Raw genomic sequence first — 26,768 nt, 5'->3', positions numbered from 1 at the left:
GATCTTTTTGACAGTGGACTAATTCGTCAATTTCTTAGAGAACGGTTTTCCATTTCTTTCAGAAGATATTCCTGTCCTAACAGGAATAAGATGTAGTTGTAATATGACAATGCAACACTTCATTTCTGACTAGAGGTCACAGATATGAAGCATCTTTATACTAATCACTGGATTGGTTGCGGAGGTCCGCAAACATTGTCATGTGATCTTATCAGTTTCTTGTGAAGACACATGATCTTCACAAGAAGCTGATAAGATAATGATCTGATAATGGTCTCCCACTAATATTACAGACAGTCCATGAAACTATATTACTGTATCTATTTTATTGTTCATTGTTACTAATAAATTCATGCTGAGAATCAAACTGAAAACCAAATAAAACAGGCTACAAATCAAATTAAGTATTTTCGCCATGGACATGAAGCATCAGTCTATTTTATCTATCCGAAATAAGTTACCTGAATTCTATGGTCGGTCACCTATTTTTACTGATGAAAAACCAGTCTTGAGAATAAATTTCATGTGATTCTCTTGGGACAAAATTATTGGGTGAGGATTCATATAATCCCCTCCCGATAACTCAGCTAAATTGTGAAAAAGTCCAATAAAAATTCCTACCGTCCTGTATGTTTCAGGACTGTAGGAATTTAACATACATTTTAAAAATAATTCGCCCACAGTTAGTAAATCATCGTCTTCCGCAAACCGGGTGGAAAAGACTTAAATTCGAATCCCGTCAGCGACGCAAGGGATCTTTATGGGTCCTTTTCACGCATTTTGCAGATATAATAAACAGTATGTTGCTGATGCGCCTAAAACCTTAAAACATAACATAAAAATATTTCAGTGGCAAGCGAAAGATAAGAGAAAGATGAGGTACAGAGTCTAGGTTAATTGGCTCTGGGCCACCTTATACCTGTTTAAACGCCGGTCTTTACAGCAGACAATCGCTTCAACCGCAAGTATGCAATCGCTTCAGATTAGAGTCACTTGAAACTCGTTTGGGTTTATAAGATCTAGAACTGCTCCATCAAATTTTCAAGCAGTGGTATCAAAGTATAGAGTATATCCCACTTGTGAAGCGAAAAGACATTTTAAGTGAGGCGCAATATGGCCTAATGGCATTTCGTTTTAATGAGAATAAATGAGAACTACTGTTAGTAGAAATATAATGTCTGAATCAGCAGTGAGTTAAAAAAATTTGAGAAAACACAGCTCAAAAAATATTGTCAATCATTGCTCTCAAAATTGCTTTAAAGCGATGATAGTTCAACCTTTTGTTCACAGACCCATGGATCAATTTTCAAAGGTCTTAGTAATTTCTCTGGTATAAACTGAGTGGCCACGTTATTAGGTACACTTTCTCTTTTCATAAAATGGAGCGCTTCTTCAGTAACAACTTTATGTGTTCATACCACGTGATATAAAACAGGTGAGCAGATACATAGGGATGCTGTATGTGTGTAATTCAATAGGAGAATGGGCAAGACGAAACCTTTTTAAATGATTTGGAAAGCGAAATGGTATTCGACGCCAGACGCGCCAGTATGAATTCTCTGAAATTGCAGTCCAGCTGAATTTTCAGTTACGAATATGTCTCGGATGAATCGAGATTGCGCCAATAACCAAATAACATCCAGTCAACAGAGATCATGCGGTTGGAAACGACTCGTTGAGGCTAAAGGCCAACGGAGACAGAAAAGACTTGTGCAGGATAAGAGAAATGCTACGGTCAATCAAATAACAACCCGTTACAACACTGGTGACAAAAGAGGTATTCCAGAATGCGGAACTCGTCATACCATGTCACGGATGAGGTATCGCATCAATGGCCGAACCAGGTTCCATTCCCTGTCAACAAAAAACGAATGAGTACAGTTACAATGCAATTAAAAACCCTATAACTGGACAATAGAGGATTGAAAAAAAAAGGGTTGTCTGGTTTGACGAATCCCGGTTGCTAATGTAAGAGTAGAATATGGCGAAAACAGCATAAGTTCATGGATCCATCGTGTCACATATTATCAATAAGGACTGGTGGTAATGGGATAATGGTATGGGATGTGTTTCCATGATGCATATTGGAACCTCGATACCAGCGGAGCAATACTTGGATTTCGCAGGTCACCCGGAAATTGTTTCCTACCAGGTGCATGCCGTTCATGGATGCAGGATATACTCTGCAAATAAGTTCTTCCAACAGGATAATGCGTCATATCACAAGGCAATAATTATGCAGAACTGGTTCCAGGAACATGGAAGTAATTCCGCCTCCTCAACCACCAGATCTCAATCCAGTTAAGCACTTGGGATAAGACGTACGAACGAGCTTTTCAGAGTAAAGATTTAAAACAAAGCAATCTGCAAAAACTGTGGGAAGAAAACGAGTCAGCATGGAGCAGCATTCCTGGCAAGCTTTTGACACCTCATTTAGACTATGCACGAAGAATACAGGTTATACTGAGGGCTAAAGGTGAACTTACTCACTATTAGGTAGGTGACCATAATAAAGTGGACACTCGGTGTATTTTAAAGTAAAACAGCTTATGCATATCTTATTACCACCTCTTTAGATGAAAACTATTCCCGAAATATTCTGCGTGTAAATACGATAATAGATCTTCCCCATTAAACATACAAATGTCGTTAAGTATTTTAACCAACTTAATTATTTATCATCCTCTTAGCAATGTGATTTATAAATTAGTTTGTACTCATTAAGTCTCATTCTCAACAGCTGACATTTATCCTATTACAGTACCTAATACTGTACTCACCCTTATTTGTCCTAAAGAAGTTATAGTTTCTAAAATTACTTCTAATTAATATCTCTTCCATTGTGACAAGCACACACTCTCGTAAATGGATGGTTTACTGAATGTATGGAACATTACTGCAATGCCGAGGTAGTAACAAAAAAAACTGCCTCCATATAATTCTCCATCCTCATCTGTAGAGGCAAGCTATTCCTGGGTTCGTCATTGTCAACGTTACACATCTCCCCTGGGAGTGTTATAGAGGATTTCCGACTCTCCCAGGTAATTAGTTTCTGTCTGTTTCAAATCTTCCTTTAGAAGTGCATTGTCAGTCTATTTACAATAGGTACAGGATGCGCTATGGCCAATATGTAACAACACCTGAAAGCAATCAGCAAACTCCGTTTCGGATCTGTTATTTTATTTTTATGGTAGTAATAAATAACCTTTATTATTATTACTATATACGGTATGTGTACTATTATTTGTTATAGTACACGACAACAGACTGGAAGAAATACAATTCTGAAAATAGTTAATCATTAAAGCTAAATAATATTGCATATTTATCATAATCATGATTAAGCTTTTTATGATTAGTGGGCCACAGCATGCAAATTGAACCTTCTTTATTCAAGGCTTATTGTAATTTATGTGCACATTGGAACATTCTTATGTGGCAATTAGATGGCAAATCCGCTGTATTGGTGTCGATTTTTCTTTGGTCTCAAATTATGCAGATTTATTTTACACGCGCTCTATATTTTGGATTATCGGCACTGTCTGAGCTGATAAGATGTATCATATCAGTTATCATGATATTCGATAATAAAACCGTAATATCAACATTATGCATCTCTTATGATGAGGTTTGGCAACCAGCTATTGGACCTAACGGTGGTTCTTATTTGGGAAGGGAGATGATTCTTGTGCGCCTCTCATTTTAATGTCCACTATTCTGATCCAAATATTGGTCTCTGAAGTTACGTGTGAAATAGGAGGCCGAATTTCAGCAGCGTACAGGGTTGCACAATATGCTGAAGTTTGTTTGTGTCTACTTAAGGTCTCCTTATCAATAATAGAGAGTGCATGCTAATTGGCTGTCCATCGTTGTTGGTGGTGTAATAGGGTTTTAGGAGCATCAGCGACTAAGGCCATATTGCTCCGTGTATATTGTTTGTAAACTGCTGTGTTTTGAGGTTGATTATCTATTTTCTGGACAAAAAAAACAGAGTTTCCGCGAGATAAATCATGCTACCCTCGCCTGAGACTGATTAACTCAGCCACGAAAAAGGCCCATAAAAATTCTTCACGTCATCAACGGGACTCGACCTCAGGCTTTTCCACCTGGTGTGGGGGAGGACAGCGATCCTGACAACTATGCTACCCACGAGAGCTTGCCCATCATAGGTCCGCGGGAGTAGAGCAGTAGTTATAATCAAAGTCTTCCCGGAACCGGGAAAAAGGTTCGAGTTCAAATCCTGTTAATCACTGGATTTGAACTTTTATGGGCCCCAGACGTGTATATTATGGTTTTTCTTCTGGAAATTCGCTTTTTTTCGTACAGAGAACATGTGCAATTTATGGACATAATATAGATTTGGATAACTGAGACAGATTTTGCTCCAGATTTTGCGACCTGGGTAAGTGTGGGAGCAAAATCTAAGTTTCAGGTTGCACTACACTCCGAGGTCTTTGTGGCTTTTAACACATGGTTATTACTAACTCCCAAGTGCAACAATCATGACAATCAACTTGTAGGTTCGAAGTGAAGCCCGAAGTTGTGCAAAGAATTAGAAAGGGAGTAGCGATTATTGCTGACGCTGGAAGTTAGAACAGATTGTTTGGCTGTACACATGCCGTTTTTTTAGCAATTTAATATCATCTGCACGCAGCATATAATCATTATCGCTTCTCGGCCTTCTGGCTTAGATCGTATTGTAGTATATAATCATTACGATGGGGAAAGAATATGTAGCAGCTCTGAATATAATGGTAGGTGCCGGACAGGACTCAAGCAGATATGACGTGTAAGACGGACACTTCTATTCATCAGTAATGCGGTAATAAAGGTTAGCAGGTCTTCATTTATCCTGTAGATTTATTGTAGAAAGAATAAGAGGTTGAGTATCCAGGCTACCAGAGACAGATTCAATGTTATCTTATATGATTGCTATCTTAGATTTGGCCTTAAGCGCGTGCAGCAGTTTGAGCAGCAAGAATAATTGATTATAGTCGATCAACTGCGAAATGAAACTGCTTCAGAGTTGTTGGGAAAATATCTCGAAGACTCGAACAAACTCTTTTTCAAGGATCTAAGGAGTGTGGACGGGGAAAAATTGATTGCAGATCTTTCATTCCGGATGGGAGTTGCATTTTTGGTAGAGGCCTAAAAATATCGGTTCCATTGTTCAGGAAAACTCTGGTGCATAAAATTTCCTTACATGTATCCAACAGGGCGGATTCAGTGAGTACAGACAGGGGAATTTGACAAAAATGAGGTGAATCTCCTCTCCTGAAATTGCAGTTGGTCGGAGGAAATTTATCGCATATTTTAATTGTGTATTTTTTATTTGGACTGATGGCAGATCCCGGGCTGGGCCGTGTAAGTATTTTGTATCTTTTATTCCAAGTGAAGAGATTGTGAGAAAGAAAAAATGTTGTGCTGGAATCTCGCTGTGTTCAGTAGGCTGGTTCAGAATAAGAAGGAAACCTAGAATAATCGGTTTGAGGAAATAATTTTCTTTTGATAATGGCGGCTTCAAGGAGAATCTCTTAGCGGACGGCACCAAAATTTTCCTGTTTGCGAACAACCTTTGATGTCAGATACCTTCAGAAAGCAATAAATTCCTTTTCTTGCTGGGCAACCAACAGTGAGTTCACAATAAGCGTTGCTCTCTCTTTCTCTCTCTCTCTCTCTCTCTCTCTCGCTTTTTCCTTTCAAGTATGTGATTGACGGCTCAATATTGCCATGGTTTCAAATGTCAGAGATCTTGGTTCTTTTTTTTTTCAAACAACTGTAAGTTTGGTCATCATATCAGAAATATAATAAGCCCAGCAAAGAGATAAATAGGGTTTATTAAAATGCAGACATATGTGTAACAGAAATCAGAGTTTCTTATTTCTTCATTCAATCATAATTTGAATGATTGCACTTCTAATCAGTCAGTTTGTCTCACCTTTTTGAAATCTATATGGAACCAATGTTTTTTCTACAGAATCTTTTAAGAGCAAGTATACAATCACTTCAGATTAGTCACTTGAAACTCATTGGGATTTATAAGATCTAGAACTGCTCCATCAAATTTTTATCAGAGAGAAATTCTAGCACCAGACCTTCCTACTCCTTCCACATTCTGTATCTCTCTCTTTCACACTCACAACAGATCTCAAATCGACCTCCATTCGCACAGTGTTCTGATGTGATCAGCTTCCCTTGTCAAGGAGTTCCTTGTCAAGTTGGATGTTCTATAATCATTAATGAATTCTTTCAGACTGTTCAGAGACTTCTCGAGGACATCACTCAGTTGGCTGCGGACTACATGGTTATTCGTTTCAATTTTTAAATAACTGTTTTAATTGCTCATAGAGTAAATTTTATCGTATATACTGCTAATGTTTCATTTTCATTGTAAATAGCGCAAATATTTATTATAAATATTGTAAATATTTTCTCTAATTTTTCCTGTTCGCTATCGTTTTCCATTCAACTGAAATTTTCAATTTATTTTTATTCTTGTATATCTGTTAGCTGAATGGTTTCATTTTCTTTTGTTATACATAGTACATGGGTTCACTGTGGAGTTATATCTTTTTTCGAAAAAAATAAAATAAAACTGCAGCTTCTTTATGCCGATTAAATATTGTTCGAACATGCAGGAATTGGATTCTGTCTCACATGATCGATCCCTAAAGTCCGCTATTAACTATTGCTTGATTTTGAAATAATATAACAGGTTACATGTCCATCATGTTTAAGTTCTCGGCTAGATCCGATTCATTTTGTCTAGATACATCTGAAGCGATGCGATTTTTCTTATCCATTTTGTAATGAGGTCAATTTCTAAGGTTGAATCACAGTTCTCGAGACATGCCTGCCATGCTTTTTGCTAATTCTAGACATTTAGTGGATTTAGAAAGTGAGGTAAATAAAACTTTCTTCTCTACAGTATTAGAAGCATTAAAGTTTACTGAAATTAAGTAGAATATCTTTGGAAATAGCTAGTGATCAGAGAGAAAACATGGTTCTGGTGCGGAACCAACTTCATTGGAGCTGAGGATAAAGTCAACACAATGACTGCTGCTGATCGGGTCATCATTAATGACTTTTAATTGTGCTCAGCAAGATTTTCAGATTATGGGGGGAAAGTTGAAAATCTTGTAGATTAGTATTAGTATCACGATTGCTAAATCATGCAAGGAAATGGACTTTTTTTCTGCATTTGTCAAAAATCGAAGAAAAAAGGAATAAATTCTCTATCGCTTATGCCTTCCTTGCACCATAACGTATACTGGAATTCTTGAAGTCGCTACTTACGGCCAGGGTCCTTCACTTGACTGCGAATAAAAAATCTTTCACAAGGAAAGTTTGTGTATGTGTACCCCAGGGCGGAGTTCTCTCAGGGCTCCTCTTTACGGCTGCCATCCACCCATTCCTGCGCCAGAAAACAGAATTTATCAGTTATGCAGACGACTTGAAGCTCCTCTATCGGATCAACGGGACCGCCCGACCTGATTCTGTTTCTGAAACCATTATCAACAGCCTTAAGAATCTGATTACATACTTGGCACAGTTTTCTCTTAAGATAAATCCAAAAAAATCTGCACAAATGGTATTTTTCCTCAAATCAAACCCAACGCAACTAAACCTGGAAATCCACGGAACCCCCATCACTCCAGTCATCAAGCACAAAGATCTCGGCGTTATATTCGACCCTAAACTCAGTTTCAAACACCATGTTGCAGACATTCATAACAAGGTCTGCAGAGCAAGATGGCTTGCCAAACAACACCTCCTTTATGTCACAGAACCTGAGTACACGCTCCAATACATATACCGGTTTCTGCAGCCAGCCATCACCTACAGGTCAGAAATCTGGGCGTCGGCAACGAAAACCACTCTAAAAACCATTGCATCTGATGAGTACTGGCTTCTTCAGTGGGTCCTCTTCAAGCATAAACTACCACCACTCATACATACTTCGGATATCACCCAACTTCTAAATTACAGAAAAGTCTCCAAACGGATATTTGCCCTCCGCTTGCTTGGGTCAATTAAAATGATAGCGGGTGAAGTCAATACGCCAAATTTTTGGCAGATGTGCAATTGGAGGATTCCCCGAAACCCTTAAGAGCCCTTCTCTCTCTGCAGTCTGTGGCGTGGAGGCTAAGAATAGGGGATAGATTCCTGCCCATGGAGATGCTCCACAACGTCCAGGAGATAGATGTGGACTACAAAATTCATAGAGGACAAATCGTACAGAGGACGCATCATCAGGGACCAGCTTTCGTCTTCAACCGAGTGACTGCCATCGTCTTTTCATCGCTTTTCATGTGTCTTCGTTTCACATGTAAAATATGTAATTACATGTATACGTTTTATACCCGAATATATGTTTTATGTAATTTTTCTTGTATTAGTTATTTCAGGTTAAACCCCTAACATTGTCGCTGTTGTGGGTATTATTGCATCAGGCAATCATGTAACCAATCACTGCCTGCAATAAAGATATTTACTTAGAAAGTAGCTATCGAGTTCCGCTTTAACCTTACTAAACTCTCGACCTCGACCACTGCTGCAGGCAATTCATTCCAATAATCTACAACATGCTGCCCGAAGGCAAAGTTCATGGATCCGGCCTTCTGTTAACCCCCCATTTTGTATTTGTGTCATCTAATTGTTCGGTCTTCTACCATTCAAAATACATCTCCCTCGTTCATTTTACTAATTCCCATCAGGATCTAATATACTTCAATTAGGATTCTCCCCTAAGAAGTCTGATTGCTAAGCTCTGCAGTCCGCACCTTCTAAGCTGTTCTTCATAAGTACACCAATTAGCATTCCTCACCAGTACGAATGCTCTCCTCTGAACCTTTTTAGAAGTTCTATGTCTTTTTTCGAATGTGTCTCATCGTCGCAGGGGTCAATGATATCGATTTCCTTGCAAAGGTCCTATGTATGATAGACAGAACACCACGTCAATTGACTAGAACACCTTTCTAGTCAATTATTTGCACTGCAAGGAAAAATTCACATCTGGCTGAAGAGATTTCAATGTAACAAGCTTCAAAGCTTCATAGAGAGGAGAATTACTGGAAGTAAAATGAACAATATGAAGTTTGACATTGCTTATGAGCAGTACTACCCTTCCCAATCTGAAGTATACACTTGAATTGAAGAAAAACCTTGGCTACCCGGATTATTGACTTTTGGTTGTAGTGGGGCCATGTTTCTTATAGGCATATTATCTCGGTGCTTTGTAGATGGGGCAGCTGTTCGCAGCTATCAGCTTTGTTCCGAAGACTGGACATTTTGAGAGCCGCTTGACAGGAAATCCTGATCATTACTGGGTTAGCATTCAGAAGTCCGATTAGTTTAAGGACTGCTGATCTGGTTGGAATTGTAAATGGGATCATAAAGTAGCTTAGACGGCTAGAAAAATACATCATAATCAAGTTTTATTGCGGTCTATTAACGACTTCAAAGGAAAATGAAAATATGCAGGCAGAACACTTTGATCAATGTTATGCAAATTAACTACTACGTATATTACACTTCGTCAAACGTAAATATCGTATATTATGATTCGCTTATAAAGAATTCATAGGTTTTATTGTATGAAGATTAACATGTTTAAGTCCAGGGGCTCATATCTGGTGAATATGGGCTTGGCACATCCAGGGTCCTGAGCTGGATATCATCATTCTTTTCCTTCTTGGTGATTCCTTTCTACTTTTGACTCTCTCTCTCTCTCTCAGAGTAACTCGGGAATTTTTTTTTTTTTTTTTTTTGGCTGGTACAGCATAAGCCTCAGGCTTCCTTGCACCATATAGCTAATAATAATAAGTCAAAAGATTTACATATTTTTTACATGAAATTACTTTGTGTCCATCCTGTAATCTGGACTGGTTGAATTTAGATTGCAATGAAGTTATTTCAGATTCTGGTTCATCTGAGGATCCATGCAGAAAAAAATTGGGGTGCTTTGGTCTATGTCCGCTTTAATATCCGTATTAAGAGATTTTCCTTTTCTTTTGTGACCTAATGTCTATTTTCACAAAAAAAAAGAACCATTTAGTTATATCATAAGTCGTGCGTACGCAATACGTAGGTCTATTCATTGAAACTTCCTGCGACTGCCATATCAGGAGTTATCTTCAACCAATCTGAGAACAGCCGCTTGGAGTGTGTATCTAAACAATACACATTTCCACAACCACCACTCAAGCGGTGAGGAAGTTCCGGGTAGTTACATGTAGGGCGTGTGTCTCACAGTGCGGGGGATTTGGTAATAATACACCGACAGATAACAACAACAACGTACTTCGCCAGCGAGTGTTGATCGTCATAGGCATTTTCAGAAAACTTCCACAAAATGGAGCAGATTCAAAACACGTTTTATTGCTGAAAGCAAAGGCGTTTTTGAGTACTGTATTTAGAAACGTGCTTACCAGCGCTCTCTGTGCCCACAATTGTCCACTAAAGGGTTTCTTAGAAATAATCACGTGTTCTTTTCCTGTGGTAAGGTAGTGACATTTTTTGAGTTTCCCGACTCTGCTTGATTTGTGCAATAGAAGCCGATAAAATTGCAAGGTCCTGAAAGAATCTTTACCCAAACGAAGCTTGTATTTGATTCGCCGGTTAGTTCAAAATCATATGGTAATGCGAGAATATACTGTCATTTGATTGGATGCTTTTTGTGTGATTTTAGAGATGAAAAAATGGGAGGATAGTAGTGGAAAAACTATACGATATGTGATCTCGCTGTAGAGCACGTTCGAAATTGCAATATGTACTTCCTGTTGTTGTTATTTGGAGCATTAGCAACTAAGGTGATATTACTCGGGGGATATGCGGTGGACATTCCCTGACCTTTGGTGGTTCACGGGCTCGAACCCCGGTCTAATCAAGAAGCATGTGCTACGCACTGCTGCTCCTGCCCACCTGGCTACGGAGGCACCATGTACTTCCTGACAAAATAAATAAGTGCATATAGTTTATTGATAATAGATGCTATTGGGTGACTTTTTGGCACACGTTTTATGAGTTGTTCAGATTGCATGACGTTTGCTGAAGACTGAATCATTCAGCTATTGACTCAGTGGCAGTTATATTGCTGACTCAATTGTCGTAATTCACTAAACAAACTGTTGAATCATTCGGAAGATGCGAACTGTGTTGGGACTTATCGATATTTGTTAATCTTTAACTGCAGCAACCAGATGAAAGGGAAATCCATGTAGCCTCTGAATGTACAAATGAGTGGCATTTATCGATCTTATCCACTACGAAAGCTACACCATTTACTACTTCACCTGGAAGTTTCCAATATTTGTGTGGCGGCTTCTTACAGCTGGGAAGAGAAAGCAAATCAACACCTCCATGGTTACGTGACAACAAACCTGCTGTTGCACATTGCGCACTTGGTGACTGGTACATTTCGACATCGCTCATTGTGTGTGCTTATTCATATTGCACGCGAGGCCTTGAAACTGCTGATGACTTACTTCCATTATTTTACTTCGCACCCCTTATTTTGGTTTTCCAACCGCACTCCCCCTTCCTTTTATCTTTCATGAGTACAATAACTCTACTGGTAAATATCGTTCGGCTCCCTGGTACTGTTCTTTCTGGCGTCCACGTGCGTATTGCGTCTAAATTTTGGGGTGGGTTGTCATGACAACAGCAAACACAGACATGCATGGTGTACTCTGTTGGCTGGCTGCTAAGCATCAAGTGTACTGTAGCAACAGTGTCGTCATCACAGTGCCAGGGACTGTCGACGCGTTTTGTGGGCGGGAGGCGGGACGATAACCTAGGTTACGGATTTTGCTTGTAGCAACGGCATTTACGATATCTGATCTACGCACTAAAAACGTCGATCGTACTGTTCAATAACCGTAGTACTCAGAGCATTTTTTTGGGCACTCGCTGTTACTTTTAATAGAATTTTGTACTAGAATATTTTCGGTTGGTTAGACAATTCCCCGGACGCAAAACAAAAGGTCAAACCTAATAAATGATCCTCAGTAACAAACCACCGCCCTTTGCAGTATTTTCATCAATTCGTAATTATGTTTATAGCCAGTATAATTCGTCGAGTAGGTCAGTGAATATGAAATATCCAGTTCTAATATTTATCTGTCCCTTGAGCAATTAAATTAAATTTCAGTAGTATAGACGATAATTAGAATTATATGAATTAATGAAGCCTTACATTTTCAACTTCAACATCATCCTTGAGTTGCACCTCTGAGGTGTATCTTTAATTGAACTAAACGAGAGAAAATCAGAAGACACAAGATCAGAACTTTTATGGAGGATATAACAGGGATTAAAATTTCGGTTTCGAGGTTCCTTTCAGTCTTGATCTGACAACATCTCAAATATCAAAACGATGCATCAATCCTTCTAAATCGTCAGCAAATTGCACCGTATCAGATATTGCAGTTACAACACTGCACTTGGGCAACCATCTTAACAATTCATGCACACAATTTATGGCGAAGTTCGTTTCTTTTACCTTCTTCGGAAGAAGCTACAAGTACCATGAATTTTAAGTAATAAGGGTACGTGAAAAAATGAAAATTCACTTTGTTCATTGATTCCTACACATAAATTTTCTAAATATCTCACCTTAAAATAACTGAGTTTATTCTCCTGCTACTCGGTTTAGAGTTCCGTGAATGGTTTCGCAATGCAACTCAACTCGAATAAAGATCAAATAAAGTGGGTAGTAATATCGTGTGCCAGGACAATCAAATATTTACGATCAACTTCTAAGAGTACACACGCACCGTTTTGTATATTTGCTAACACACTACGTACAAATGGAAACTACCCAAATTCAATGTTGATTCAATAATTATTAAAATCTGTATTTCTTTCATGTCCATTTTAAGCTGATAATGTTTGACAATAGTGTTTTAATATTCACTTATAATTAGATAAGTTATAGGATTTCTTAAAGTACCGATATGATTGGACTCAAGTTCGAATAGCAAAGCTTAGTAAACGGTACTCACCTTAGATAATCTGCAGTTGTTACTTGAGCTAGGATGGATGAATAATTTAAGAGGTTTTGAATAATTTAGAGTTTAAATGAGTTAATTAGTAAGGATCCTTACTAATTAACTCATTTAAATTAGTAAGGATCCTTACTAATTAACTTATTTAAACTCTAAATTATTCAAAACCTCTTAAACCCCAAAATTATTCATCCATCCTACCTCAAATAACAACTGCAAATTATCTAAGGTGAGTACCGTTTACTAAGCTTTGCTATTCACTTATAATATTTCATTATTTTAGAGACTCTAAATTGGTATATATTGCTAGAACACTAAAATGGCTATTAATATATAAAAATAGCACGAGTTTACTAATATGTAACTTTAACTCCCACACTTATAACTCCGACTGATTGACCTATCTGAGAAGATTACTTTTATATCCATCTGATATGCAGGTAACAGATGGAGATCTCGAAACTACCGAAACCTGACCGATAAGCAAGATCTGGAAAACTTCTGCCTCCATAACAGTTCAGCCAACAGTCCAACTAATATGAACATAGAGACCAAAATCTAACTACGTGAAAACTAAATTGTGGAACATCTTATGAACTGAAGATGCTAGATAAAAACGAGCTGTACATTCGAAATCAGCATTTCGAATATACAGTCCTCCATATTTCTATTTAAAAATTGTTCATTGAATCACACTACAGTAGTTAATCTTTCATGCGCACTTTAAATTTACGTATTTCTGCCCTCCTTTGCTATTCTCATTTGGTGAATGAACCATCTAAAACATCTTCATATTTTAGTAACTCGTTAGGCCAAAGTATATCTCCTTAAGGAGATTAACAGTCATTACGGCCCCATATTATTACCACAGGAGATACTGTTACATAATTCAATTCACCGATTTCAAATCTCACTAACTTGCAAAATCATAACGTGTTATTTTCAGATGACTTTGTTTATATATTTCATGTAAGATATTGTACATCCGGTATATGGAAATGTTTGGTGAAACTCATGCAGTTCTCTTGACATTTCAAAGGCGTGTTTGGCATAATAAGCTTCTGTCTTATGGTTTACCAACTGTTTTTTGTAATTGGGTATCCAGTTTCTCTCTGAACGCTCACTGCGGGTTATGGTAGATGGCACTCTGTCCTTCTAACTTCTCCACTAATGCTAGTGTTCTCCAAGGTTCAGTTCATTTTCCCACTCTTTTCCTCTTGTATATTAATGATCTTCTTCCATTGACCAGATATCCTCTCCATAGTTTTGTTGATTGCGTTCCACCTTCCAGTTTTAGAAACCTTGCTCTGCACAAACAACTTCAACTTCTCGAATATCCACTACCAATTCCTTTAATGCTGATTTCCAAGTAATTCTTCAGTGGGACAAACATAACTTAGTTGATTTCATTCCTAAAATTCAGTCCTGTCTTATATCTAGCAAAAAGAATACTTCTGCTCCTATGCTTATCTTCGATGACATTCTTATTCCTAGGCAAAATCATATATCTCTATTGGGGATTAGCCTGACTTTTAATCTCTCTTGGCATAAGCACATTACAAATATTGCTTCCTCTGCATCTAAAAAACTGTTTTCTCTTTCGCTCTCGGCGTTAATTTTCTTCCAAACAGCTGTTCACTCTGTACAAATCGCAAATTCGCCCTACCATGGAATACTGTTCCCACATTTGGGGCGGTGCCCCCAAGACCTCTCTCAGGCTTCTAGATTCCATTCAAAAGAGGGCAGTTAGGTTAATGGAAGTATCTAGAGAAAAAGGATGCAGCAGAAACAAAACAGAGTTTCTCCAATCTCCGTCTCATAGATGTTCTGTTCTGTTTCTGCTGCATCCTTTTTCTCTAGATACTTCCATGGGCACTGTTCTCTTGAATTGTCTTTTATAATTCAAAAGCAGTCCGAACACGTGCCGCAACCAGTCAACATCCTTTTACTGGCTAACTTCAAACTCACAGAACTAACTTACTTTTCTCCTTCCTCATTTACTCATTCAACTTCCGTTTTCTGGAACAACTTTCCTTCATACATATTTCCTGAAAATTGCAATCTACAGAAATTCAAGTCTAATGTCAACAAATATCTTATTTCATCTTCCCAATCTTCAGTCTATTAGAATCAACAGTACTAAATATTATAGGTTCTAATACCTCTCGTGTTTGGGGTTTTCGTAAAAAAAAAAAAAAAAATCTATGATTTTGGTAGTGGTTTCAAATACTTAGTGAACCTCCAGCACTGGAAAGAAAAAAAAAACAAGAACAGAAAATGTGTAAACATTAAAATGTTGACTAGTAAGAAAGGTTGACCTAACCAGATTGCAAACAGAGAGCGTGAATGAATGAAGAAAAATTATTATGATGAATTTCAGTTAAGTCACAAATGGATTGACGATGGCTGGTTGCCAAATATATATTCTATCAGTTTTAGAACAAAAATCATAGATACCATTAATAGTGGTATTACGGTTAGTATAACATGGTGAATGAAGTAGGGTTTATGTAGCATCAATCTTTAAAAAAATGCAAACTGTCCCGCCTCCACCCAAGCGTCTCAGAAATTTTCTTCTATTTATTACAAATATCTAAACAATTCTTATATCGTCTATTGTGCTATTTGAAAAAAATAAAAAGGATATCCGATGTGTCTAGTTTGCTCAATCCCGTTAAAGCCTTGAAGGAGTCAGGCACCATCTCAGCCAAAAGGTCCCTACCTACGCAGATGCTTTGTTTATTCTGCAACTTAGAAAACTAGTCTTTTCCTGTAAGAATACGTATTTCTTTGTGCCAATAAATAACACTGCTGTTATTCATGGTGTTCTTTTCAGCCGATCCACAGCCTTCCTGAATTTGGTTTCCAGATCCGTAAACAACGCTCGAGATGTAGCTAAACCATTCTTTGTACAAAATCACATCTTTGTCCATACTGAAAAAAATTCTGTGTATCATATTCGCAAAAAATCGCATATATTATTCTGTTCTGATGGTATGTCCATACATATGAGAGAGCCTCATCAGATTCTATGATTGTTCTTAAATATTTTTTATTATCAATTATTGAAAACGAACAAAAAACTAGTCATCTGTGGTATTTGAGGCATATGACAGATTGAACACGTGAGGCACATGACAGATTGAACAGCACTGAAACTGTTTTTTCCCCGTTTTCTCTATTTGCAGTTATACTAACTGTAAATGAAGATGCAAGGGTTACTGCCAAGAAAATTGGGTGCAGGAAAGATATTAACGAGTGGCAAAAAGGAGTGATAGCATCTGGCAGGAGTAAAAAATATCCCGTTAGAGAAATATCTGAATATACTAGTATTTCAGAAAGAACAATAATACGATTTTTTTTAGAAATGGCGTGAGTCGAATTCACCCGAAAATCAGGGGTAAAATTTTGGTCGAAAGTCAGTGCTAGTCATTTTGATAAGAGACTAATACTGTGTTTGATAAACGAGAAATGATTTCAAACAAGACAAGAACTTCTGAAGTTCTTGTCTTGTCTGAACTTCTAATTTCCAATTTCTGAGAAAATATTCGTGAAGCGAACTGCAGAACGTGGGTATCTGAAGAACGGTCTCCCAGATATTACCAACGTTAACAGCGGCGCATAAAAAAAGCAGCTAATATGGGCTAAAACCCATAAAAACCAGATTGCTGATAATTGTAAAAGCAAGACGTGGTCTGAAGAATTCATTTGCTTTTACTCTAATGATGAAGCACCTGGTTCACAGGAAAAACAAAGAGCCATTTCGTCCAGAGTGTATCTATGATTGTTCCTAAAATTCGTATGCAAGCTGGTAGTGGGCCAGTGGATGCTTTTGGGACGTTTTAACTATTGTGAACTGAGCCCCCTATTTAAAATACCAACTAGGGTGAATTAGGCTGGTTATACAAATATTCTGGATGATCAAGTTATGCCTTTTGCTGAACATCTGAGGGGCACTCATGATTTCTCTTCTGCTATATTGCAGAATGACAACTGTCCAGTTCACAGGGCCTCTGCTGTTTTAATGGCAAGGCAATTAAACTGGTCGGCCATGTCATCGGACTTAAATCCAGTAGAGAACCTATGCGACTATCTTGAACGGAAAGTGAAAACACAACAACAGCACCCACGAAACCTAAATGAATCACGGTCTCAACCGTTTTCAGATTGGACTAGTATTGATATAAACTATTTAAGGGTTCTAGTTGAATCCCTATGAACGAGAACTGATAAAGTGAAGAAGGGTTATACATTAAAACATTAAAGAGGCGACTAATGTTTTGTCCGGTTGTCATTATTTTAGCTTACTTCTTCTGAACAATACCCTAATCTTGAATCTAAATCTAAATGTTATCTTAATATAGTACCGTTCATGCGTTGTACTTTGGCTTTCAGAAGAAAGGAAAAGAGAGAGAGAGAGAGAGAGAGAGAGAGAGAGAGAGAGAGAGAGAGAGAGAGAGAGAGAGAGATGGTTTCAGACCATCTCAAAGACTCCTGTAAATCTCGCTTAAACAGTATTGTCTAATTACTTTGACATTCAACACATTCAATCTTTGCATTGTCAGAAACTAATATCAAACTTGAACGAAACTGAATATCTATATTATAGTGAGCGAAATAGTATTGAACAAATAGAAAGAGAGAGAGAAATATGGAGGTTTTAAGGTTCCCATCTGATATATGGTTTCTAATGGATTAGTAGTCCTCATTTATCTTCGAAACAAAAAAATATGCTGAACGCAAAAACACACCCTATATTTCCATCTTAATATATCTGTATGCTGTGGAAATTGCCGTCGATAAAAAATTGATACTCTCAGAAGATGAAGTTAATCCATTTTTACAGATCTCACTGACCACTAATTTTTATCTCTCCCATCTCGGACAAGGCTTTTGCAGTAGCAGAGTTGTTACAGTAGTTATCAAAGGGCCCAAGTTGTTCGAAGTTCGTCAATGGCGCAGACTTTTTTCTCAACGTGGCAGAGTTATACGGTCTCAACCAAGAGCTGCGTTATCAATCCTCCCAGAAACTCGAGTTCTTTGTCCAACAAATCTACCAAAGAACATACGTAGTTACAGACACAATATATTTACCCGTCACGGCCTTAGTTTCTTTGACGCTTAACACACACACACACACTGAATCTTTTTCACTGACAAGGCATAGAATAATGCTTGATGCATGACAGTTTGAAGGCACTTAAATCTCTGTGGATTCTTTGCACTAATCGAAATGATCTGGAAGCATAGGACTGAACTTTGGACTAACTTAACACAAATTTTAGTTTTGAAACATTTCGTACAGTTAATGTTTCAAAACTGTCACGAAAATCTTCATGGTCTTTCTTCTTATAAAAATCTACCCTTTGATTCGTTGGATGGCAAAGGGATCTCTCTCTCTCTCTCTCTCTCTCTCTAGGACCAAGCCCACAACCAAACAAGTGGTGAAAGGTCATCATCTCATTGACCACTTTATTTGGTCCCCGTTTGAACACATGGCACTACTATAGTAACACATTTACGCCATCATTCAAATAATCTACACTGAGGTTATGGGAATGAGGTCAATCACCTTCGCTCTCACGGATGTACTTCCGGAGAATCGTCGCTACAGAGTACAGGGATGCGCACAGAAAAGAGCTCGCCCCTTTCGACTCCTCTCGTCCCTTCGGTACGGCCATAACCTGTCGTGACGTCACAAACTTAATTCTCGCGTTTCTCTCAGCATTTTCTGTTGCAGATTTATACAAAAGGTGAAGGCCAAAGGTCGAGTTACGGTGGTTCACAAGCCCCCTCTCCCCGGAACTTTTCCAGTTTGGCCTTAGGGGACGATCGGAGGGGCGCGGAAGCGAAGCCATTGAATGACGGAGAATTGAATTGCGAGCATGTACGCCGGAGGGGAAAGGAGGGGAGGAGGTGAAACAGCTTCCTGTCCTGAATAGAGTGCGACATATCCGAAGAGGAAGGGTCCAGAGCAGCGATGAAGGCAGACAAGCCTGTTCCCGGTTTCAGTGAGAATGCGCACAATACGCTGGGATGCCAACACTGTAAAAAGAAAAATACTACGCTCTGGAAGCAGACCATGAACAAGGCAGAGCTGACGTACTTGGGAGAGAGACAGACCCACACAGGATATTTCCTTCCTTCCGCCGCAACCCCTCCTCCCTGTTTGTGTCCGCTCTTACCTTTGTTTACGTGATCTCGTGCGGGGACAAAATCAGCGGTGCGAACAACCAAACTATTTTCTCCATCGTCATCCCTTCCGCTGCATGCAAAATACTTACTCGAATTTCATTAACAACGTCACCGTCTTCATTTGTGGCGCGAAGAGGTCTTCGGAGGTCAAGCAAGAAATTGTCGGGAGATCAGTATGGGTATTCATCCTGCAATCACACCTAGATGTGGTGCACAGCCAATTAAAGGATTGAAAAGGGTTGTTTGGAGAGAGAGAGAGAGAGAGAGAGAGAGAGAGAGAGAAAGAAAGAGAGAGAGAGAGAGAGAGAGAGAGAGAGAGAGAGAGAGAGACAGAAGGTAGGGGGGGGCAGAAGTAGTGTTGAAGATGGAAGTGCGATCAACAATAATGTCTGCAAACTTTCCCCCCACTTCCCTATTCATTCCGCCCGAAAGATTTGTTCCTTCTAAGAACATAAAAGAAACATGGAAATATGATCCTAGTCAGACTGTTTCTCAAAGACTGCCTAAATATCTTAATTTAGGCAGGTTATTAATTAAACTGCCTAAATCGATTTGGACAGCTTAAAAATAATAAATTGAGAATTAATAAAATCATACAAATATGCAAAGCATGATTATTAAATCCATTGAAATATGACTGACTTAGTTTGAATTTAAATATGAAATTATTAGAAAATAAGACTTTGTTCCCTCATACCCCACATTGTACTTTTTATAATGATCCCAGACAAGAAAGGTTTTACAGCCTATTGTGCTTTAGTGCCGTATATGGGTTGAAAGGTGGAAGGTTGACATCGGACTCGAATCCCTGAAATTTTCAGGAAATACACGCGAGGAAGGTTATTTCAAAGCGCTGAATTAGAAAGTTAGTTCCGTAAGTTTGGAATTGAACAGTGGATGAATGTTGAGTGGTTGAGGTACACGTGTTTGAATCAGTTCGGAAGAAAGAGGTCGAATTACAGATGCTAATCCAGAACAGTGCCTGTAGAAAGATCTGTAGGAAGGCATGCGACGGAAATTGAACATATGTGTGACAGAGTTGCGAGAGTCTGTAAAAGATGGGTTCATTAATTAACTTGATCCCTCCTTTGGATAGAATCTAGGATAAAGAAATAAATGTTTGTGAATAAAGACATAAATTTCCAGCCTATGAATTAATTATCTTTTAAGTATTTTAATTATGTTTAGTGATTTCCTTGTTACACTTTGTGAACCACCAAAATATTCTTGCTATGTTCCTAAGATAGTTTTTGGATAACAGTAGTGGGAAACAGAGCCAGACCATAAATATTCCCAATTTGCGGCTACAGGATTAATAAATACTTTGTCCGATAGCAAACAATAAGATATACAGTATAAAAGGCAATGAAAGAGCTCAAATAGTCTTAATTTCGATGGCATAATCGAATTGTCGATAATTGGTTGCGTGGAAGTTACAATACGTACAAGTGGCCAAAAGAGCATATGGATCAATAACACGTTTTTTTTTTTTTACTCATAAATGGTAAGGTAAATATTTGCAGGAATGATCTGCCATGGAGAGAGTGTACAATACAAAACCATTTAAAATAATAGAAGGTCTATGAAGAGACTTTTTAGTATCCAAAAAGTAAATCCAGTATTCTTAACTGGTTATAAAAGGTATAGTATTTAAAACTGGTTAGTATGGATGGAGAAGTATCTCTATTGGTATAGAAGTTAATAATCGATCTGATACATATATTAAAGGCAAATATTAAATTTTTTTCTCTAAAATTATAGGTGCATTCGACATATCTTTGATTACAGGCTCTCAGTTACTGTTTGCAAATGGTTCTGTTCTGAACTGGCAGGAATAACAAAACCACAACAGATTGATTTCTTTATGAACTATTCAAACTATCTTTATACCACTCTAACTAATTAGAGTAGCGTACAAATAGTGTATTAGAGTTCTATAACATTACATCACACAAAGTTTACCCTTCTATTAACCCTTCGGTGACTTCTATGCAAAAAATTAAAACCAAAATAGTTAAATCTAAGTTGTGTTGATAAGTTCAAAATTCCACAATAGAAGCTGGTGTCGTTTTGGGTGGGTCTATACGAGCTAGCGTTCAAACTCACTCACTCACACATGCACGTATACACAAACACAATGTTCGCCAGCACAGGGAACACACCTGGTGGCACAGAACTCCGTCCCTCTTTCGTGCGCGCGCGCCTACAGCTGCTCGATCGACACAACGGCGACTTGCCACTACCAACATCTGTTCGTCGGCTTTATCCCGGCTTGCAAAACGTGTCATGTCTGCCGTTACGCTAACCAAGGAAAGAGAAAAAGGATAGATAATATATAGGTGTAAAATTTCTTACCTCTTCTTCAGTGACCGTATTAACAGAATCCATGCTCTGGCTGAGGGTCATTGAACTTTCGGTAGTAGCCGTAGACATTTCGGACGGTCGACACCAACCAGGTGATTAGGACAGGAAGGTGACAACACACGGGGTCTTCCAAACGCCGGCAAATGTCAGACTCTACAGAGGGACGGATTGGTCCAGGTGAGCGTGGGGTGTTCACAAAGACTTGTGCCGAAGACTTTTTTTTTGTTTGTTTGTTTGTTTGTTTTGATGCTTGCCGATGTAATTTTCCTCACAGTTGAATTTTTCCGACCTGTGTGCGGAGGTGCTGTGCAACCAGTGCAAAGTGAAGGGGGTGCAGTTCCTGACCACCGACTCGCGTGCTACATATACGGCGGCTCCAACTGGGGAGGAGTTCTCCGATTCTAGTCAAGCACGCGGCACTCCAGCGCCTACCTTTACGTGGTACTCACCTTTTGTTATTCCCACCGCGAAATGGACGCATTGCTGTGACGTCACACGGTAGTTTCCAATCCGATGATAAGTTATCCGCGCGGATGCATGCCATATGACGGACCGGTGCCAGGTTTGGAGTAGTCGTTGTGGTGGTGGTGGTCGACATATACGGACATGTCATAACCCTCGTCGGGGGGCAGGGTGGGTGGACATAATGAGCAGAAAGTGGAGAACGAGAGATAACGCGCTATTGAAGCGACCTTGGAACTAGAACTCACCTGTGACAAGCATCGAGCAGCGAGGTCCAATAAAAAAGAATTATTGATCAAACGCGAAAAAAAGGAATTGACTACTCTATTGTGACAGCTTTTTATGTCATATCGGGAATATGTCATGGATTTAGGTGACACGCTTCCCTCACTTGCTGTCAATATATTTTACGTGGCGCTTCCGAAGATAAAACAGAAGGTGGCTGTTTTACGTGAAGCCTTTAAGAACTGTTAGTAAATATGATTCGAGCTCTTGATGTCGGAAATAAAATCGACCACGACAGATGCTTAGAATTTATTTACGATAAATGTGTACCGCTTTTCGGAAGTGTAGTCGAAAAGCGGTACATATTTATCGGTTGCCCCACTACAATGCCTGTAAGGAGTACAAAAACAACATAATTCTTTTTTCAATAAAATATAACTTTTAAAAATACACGGAAGACAAACAGTAGATGGCGCTTTAGATATATACACACACCATATAAATGTGTGCTTTTAAGTGTACAAAAATAAAAGATTTTACACTCGTATCTATTTTATTACCAGATATAACTTAAATTTTTACAATATATGTATATATTGTGAGATATGATTGTCCTCTAGATTAGTAGCTTCGGTAACCCATGAGCACAAGTCAAGAGGTGGCCCTCGCCACAAATAATAATAATAATAACTGGGGAAATCTATGGACCAGCGAAATTAGCCATAACGACTGTGCCCCTAGACAAACCTCAAAAGGAAAAAAACCAAGGACATACATGAAATGACAGAATGGGATCAGAAAGTCCTATAACTGGCGAACCCCAGGGAGAGATAGAATCCACAATTGCTGGTACAAGAAGTTCAACTGCACACATAGGGGAGCAGTTCACCTAGATGATAAGGTACCCTGAGACAGTCCCAGAGTCTCTGATTCAAAGAATCACCTATCTGAAGGCTAAGGACAAAGACACCACAAACCTAGAGAAGTAGAAACGGTCACCTGTCTCTCAACAATGTACAAGATCCTGACCAGCTGTATAACTAAGAAGATATCGGACCATTCCGTTATTGTTGTAGTTTTTTTTTTAGGCCCTAGCCACTGAAATCTCAGGAAACTAGGTGGCAATGCCTGCCAGAGTAAAATATAGAGCTACTGAGTACCTGGTCTGCCTCCACGGGGCAAAGTGTGGGCAACGGTGAGTCTTATTAGGGGTCCAACTGCTAATTGGCCAGATGAACAACGGTACACAACACTACTAGAGAACCCTACACCTTCCAAAATCCACACACTTTTAAATCTCTGGCCTGAACAGTGTACTGTTTCACACGACGATGTATATTACGCGAAGGAGATGGGGAAACCCCTGGTGCAGTTAGACACGAGCACACTTTACACTTACTGTTGTAGAGTTTTAGGCGCATCAACAATTTAGGCCATATCGCGCCGTATGTACATTATGTCTGTAAATCACGTGTGTTCTTTGGTCAATTTTCTGTTTGCTGGACGAAAAAAAACCCAAATTTTCGGGAGAAAAAAATCATGCTACCCCCACCTGAGATCGCGCTAAATTACCCATAAAAATTTTCCGCTTCACTGACGGGATTCGAACTCAGGTTTTTTCCACCCGGTGTGGAGAGGACGGCGATTCTACCAACTCTGCTACCCACGAGGACCAGATCACTCAAAGAGCCAGAATACCATGGCCGACCAGCAGAAGGAATGTAAGAAGATGAACAAAGATAGCACATGTCGACGATGCCACCTGGCCCCAGAACCAATCCAGCACATCATAGCAGGATGCAAAGTTATCACCCAGACACAGTACACGCATATACATCACTAGGTCGCCAGGATAACACATCATAAACTAGTTGATCAAAGTAATTATACCATATTAAAAGTACAAATCCCAGGCCGTACTAGAGAACCCTATTCTCAGACTATACTGGGATCGTCCCATAATAACGGACAAGACGATCCAACACAACAGACCAGACATACCCTCATCGACAAGAAGGAAATGGCTACCTACCTTATCGACATAACGGTTCCCAATACCAGCAACCTCCAGAAACCTTTGAGAAAAAGATCAGTAAATACACTGGCCTAAGAAAGACAGGAAGTCAAATATATGTGGCAAATGGAACCCTGGGTTCCACATCGACAAGGGCAAGTAATGACCATCCTGATCACCTTGTCCGCCACCGGAATGGTGCCAAAGAACCTCCATAACCTTCCTAGCAGCAATAAGCCTCCCAGAGAACACTTACGTGGGACTCCAGAAAGCCGCGATCCTGAACACCTGTAGGAAAGTCAGTTCCTGGATTAACAATAATAGTAGCAAACGGATGCAACCAAAGCTGGGGTGAAAAAAATTGCCATAAGGAGAAAAAAATTCATAATAATAAATAAATAAATAATACTTCAAATGAAAATAGAACAAGGGAAAATATAAAAAGATTTCCTAGTAATGAATACTTTATAAATTAAATATTTAATATATACATTATGTATATATTGAATGGATACTTTGCAAAATTCCTCTACAATCTTTTATTATTATAGCTACTCCCTGCCCCCTACAGACAGTCAACTGATTAGTGAAATGGACAAAAAAGTGGAACACATTACTTGAATTAGGCAGATAGCATTTGGAAATTCTCACTTATAAGTTTGTGCTTCGATGCAGATCTTCCAGGATTTTCTTCCTTTGGTTATTTCTTATCTTCGATTAACTTGTCTGGATAAATTTCCAGAGTGGTAAAATATTCAGTCGTGTTACCAGAGAACATCCATCTCTCTGGAGAAGAAGAGGTTGGTAAGTATCATTCAAAGGTGTCTGTTCCGCCCCATAGAGGGGATTCTCGAGCTTGCAGTGAGTTTTACCTTAAGAACATTCATTCGTTTGATTAGCAGTTTGGAGATGTTAGGATTTTCCCCCTAAAAAAAATATTTTCAATGGAGATCAAGTTCATATTGGCATTACGTATTGATCTATGGACATTGACAGGATTGCCTCTAATCCTGTTCGGTAATCTCAAGAGCCAGTACTCAGTTCCAAGAAGCTTAATTAGCTAGACGGGGTGCTGATCACATCTGAGAGGCATATACAAAATAGGTGCGAGACATTTTTCAAAATATTTCCAGATCACAGTTACATTTTGACATCCGATGAGTTCTTGACCTATTTTCCAGAATGCCACCGATTCTGTTCAGTATAGGTGAAGTGCTCCCGAAAAATAAGATTTTCAGCACAGATAAGACAAAGACTCGTATAGGATTAAACCTTTAAGTAAAATGTAAAACTAAATTTGTTACCATTTACAAGGGCATGAATGTCATTTTTCACGCTTTTTTATGGAAGGATATCTGACAGGATTTTACATGGTTTATGTAGTTATAATCCTGCTGTCTCTAAATAATCGACAAATAGTTTGGTCTGTAGTAGTAGTAGTAGTAGCAGTGGCATGTGATGCAAGAAAGCACGTGTATGAGCTTATGCAACATCGGCCAAAAAAAAAAAAAAATCACACCATTCCCTCCAAATGCCTGTCCAGTTCCTCCTTAAATTTATTTAACCTATCAACTTCCACAACGACAGATGGAAGTTTATTCCAGCAATTAACCAACCGCTGGCTAAAGGCAAATTTCCGCACATCTATTCTACATCTGTCCTTTCTTAATTTGAATTTATGCCCCCTTAGGTTCGTAATCTGAACAAGTGGAAGGATCCCATTAGAATTCAGCGTGCTCAACCCATTCAAGGCCTTATATACTCAAATCAGATCACCGCGCAGGTGCCTAGTCTCCAGTGACTGCAATTTGCAGAACTTAAGCCTCTCTTGGTAAGAGGATCCCTTCATTCCCCTCACCAATCTTGTTGCCCTTCTCTGTACACGCTCAAGTAAATTTACATCCTTCCTAAAATGAGGCCTCCAGACCTGTACGCAGTACTCAAGGCGTGGCCTGACCATTGCCTTATACAGAGGAACAATCACCTCCTTTTCCCTGCTAGCAAAATTCCTATATATCATTGACAAAACCCAATGACCTGCCCTGCAGCCTGTCTGCATTGCTCAGACAACTTCATATCTGACTGCACAATTACTCCCAGGTCTTTTTCATTTTCTACCACCTTAAGTGTAGTACCACACAGTTGGTACGTTTCTTTGGGGTTACTTCTACCCATATGCAGTATTTTGCATTTGTCAAGGTTAAACTTCAGTTGCCACTTCTTAGCCCATCTGCCCAAATTATCTAGATCCTGTTGCAGTAGCACACTGCCATTACTGTCATTAACAACCCTGCCAACCTTTGTATCATCTGCAAACTTCGACATTAAGCCTGATATACCTTCATCAATATCATTGATAAATATACAAAACAACAGTGGACCTAACACCGAACCCTGTGGGACACCACTAATAACATTAGTCCACGAAGAGCAACACCCATTGATTACCACCCTCTGTCTTCTCCCACTTAACCATCCCTTTATCCATTGCAGCAACTTAC

The 26,768-nt window shown here is 38.9% G+C and overlaps 1 protein-coding gene across 4 annotated transcripts in view; it reads right to left on the bottom strand.

The window, feature by feature from the left end:
• LOC150080186 (protein couch potato-like) overlaps positions 1-22,037 on the bottom strand; it is a 204,246-nt gene extending 182,209 nt beyond the window's left edge. The window contains exon 1 of one of the 4 annotated variants that reach the window (XM_090381800.1): positions 21,558-22,037. In XM_090381800.1, coding sequence (XP_090237926.1) covers positions 21,558-21,635 — 78 coding nt within the window. In that variant the 5' untranslated portion in view covers positions 21,636-22,037. The remainder of the gene's footprint in view (positions 1-21,557) is intronic. The other 3 variants (XM_090381798.1, XM_090381801.1, XM_090381802.1) reach the window with 3 other exon arrangements.
• Between the last annotated feature and the right edge of the window lie 4,731 nt (positions 22,038-26,768).

This window comes from Mastigoproctus giganteus, chromosome 9 (genome assembly GCF_048544385.1).
Source record: "Mastigoproctus giganteus isolate SK-2022 chromosome 9, ASM4854438v1, whole genome shotgun sequence".
Lineage (NCBI taxonomy): Eukaryota > Metazoa > Arthropoda > Arachnida > Uropygi > Thelyphonidae > Mastigoproctus > Mastigoproctus giganteus.
The sequence above is the reverse complement of the archived record's forward strand: the minus strand, read 5'-3'. Positions and strand labels throughout refer to the sequence as shown.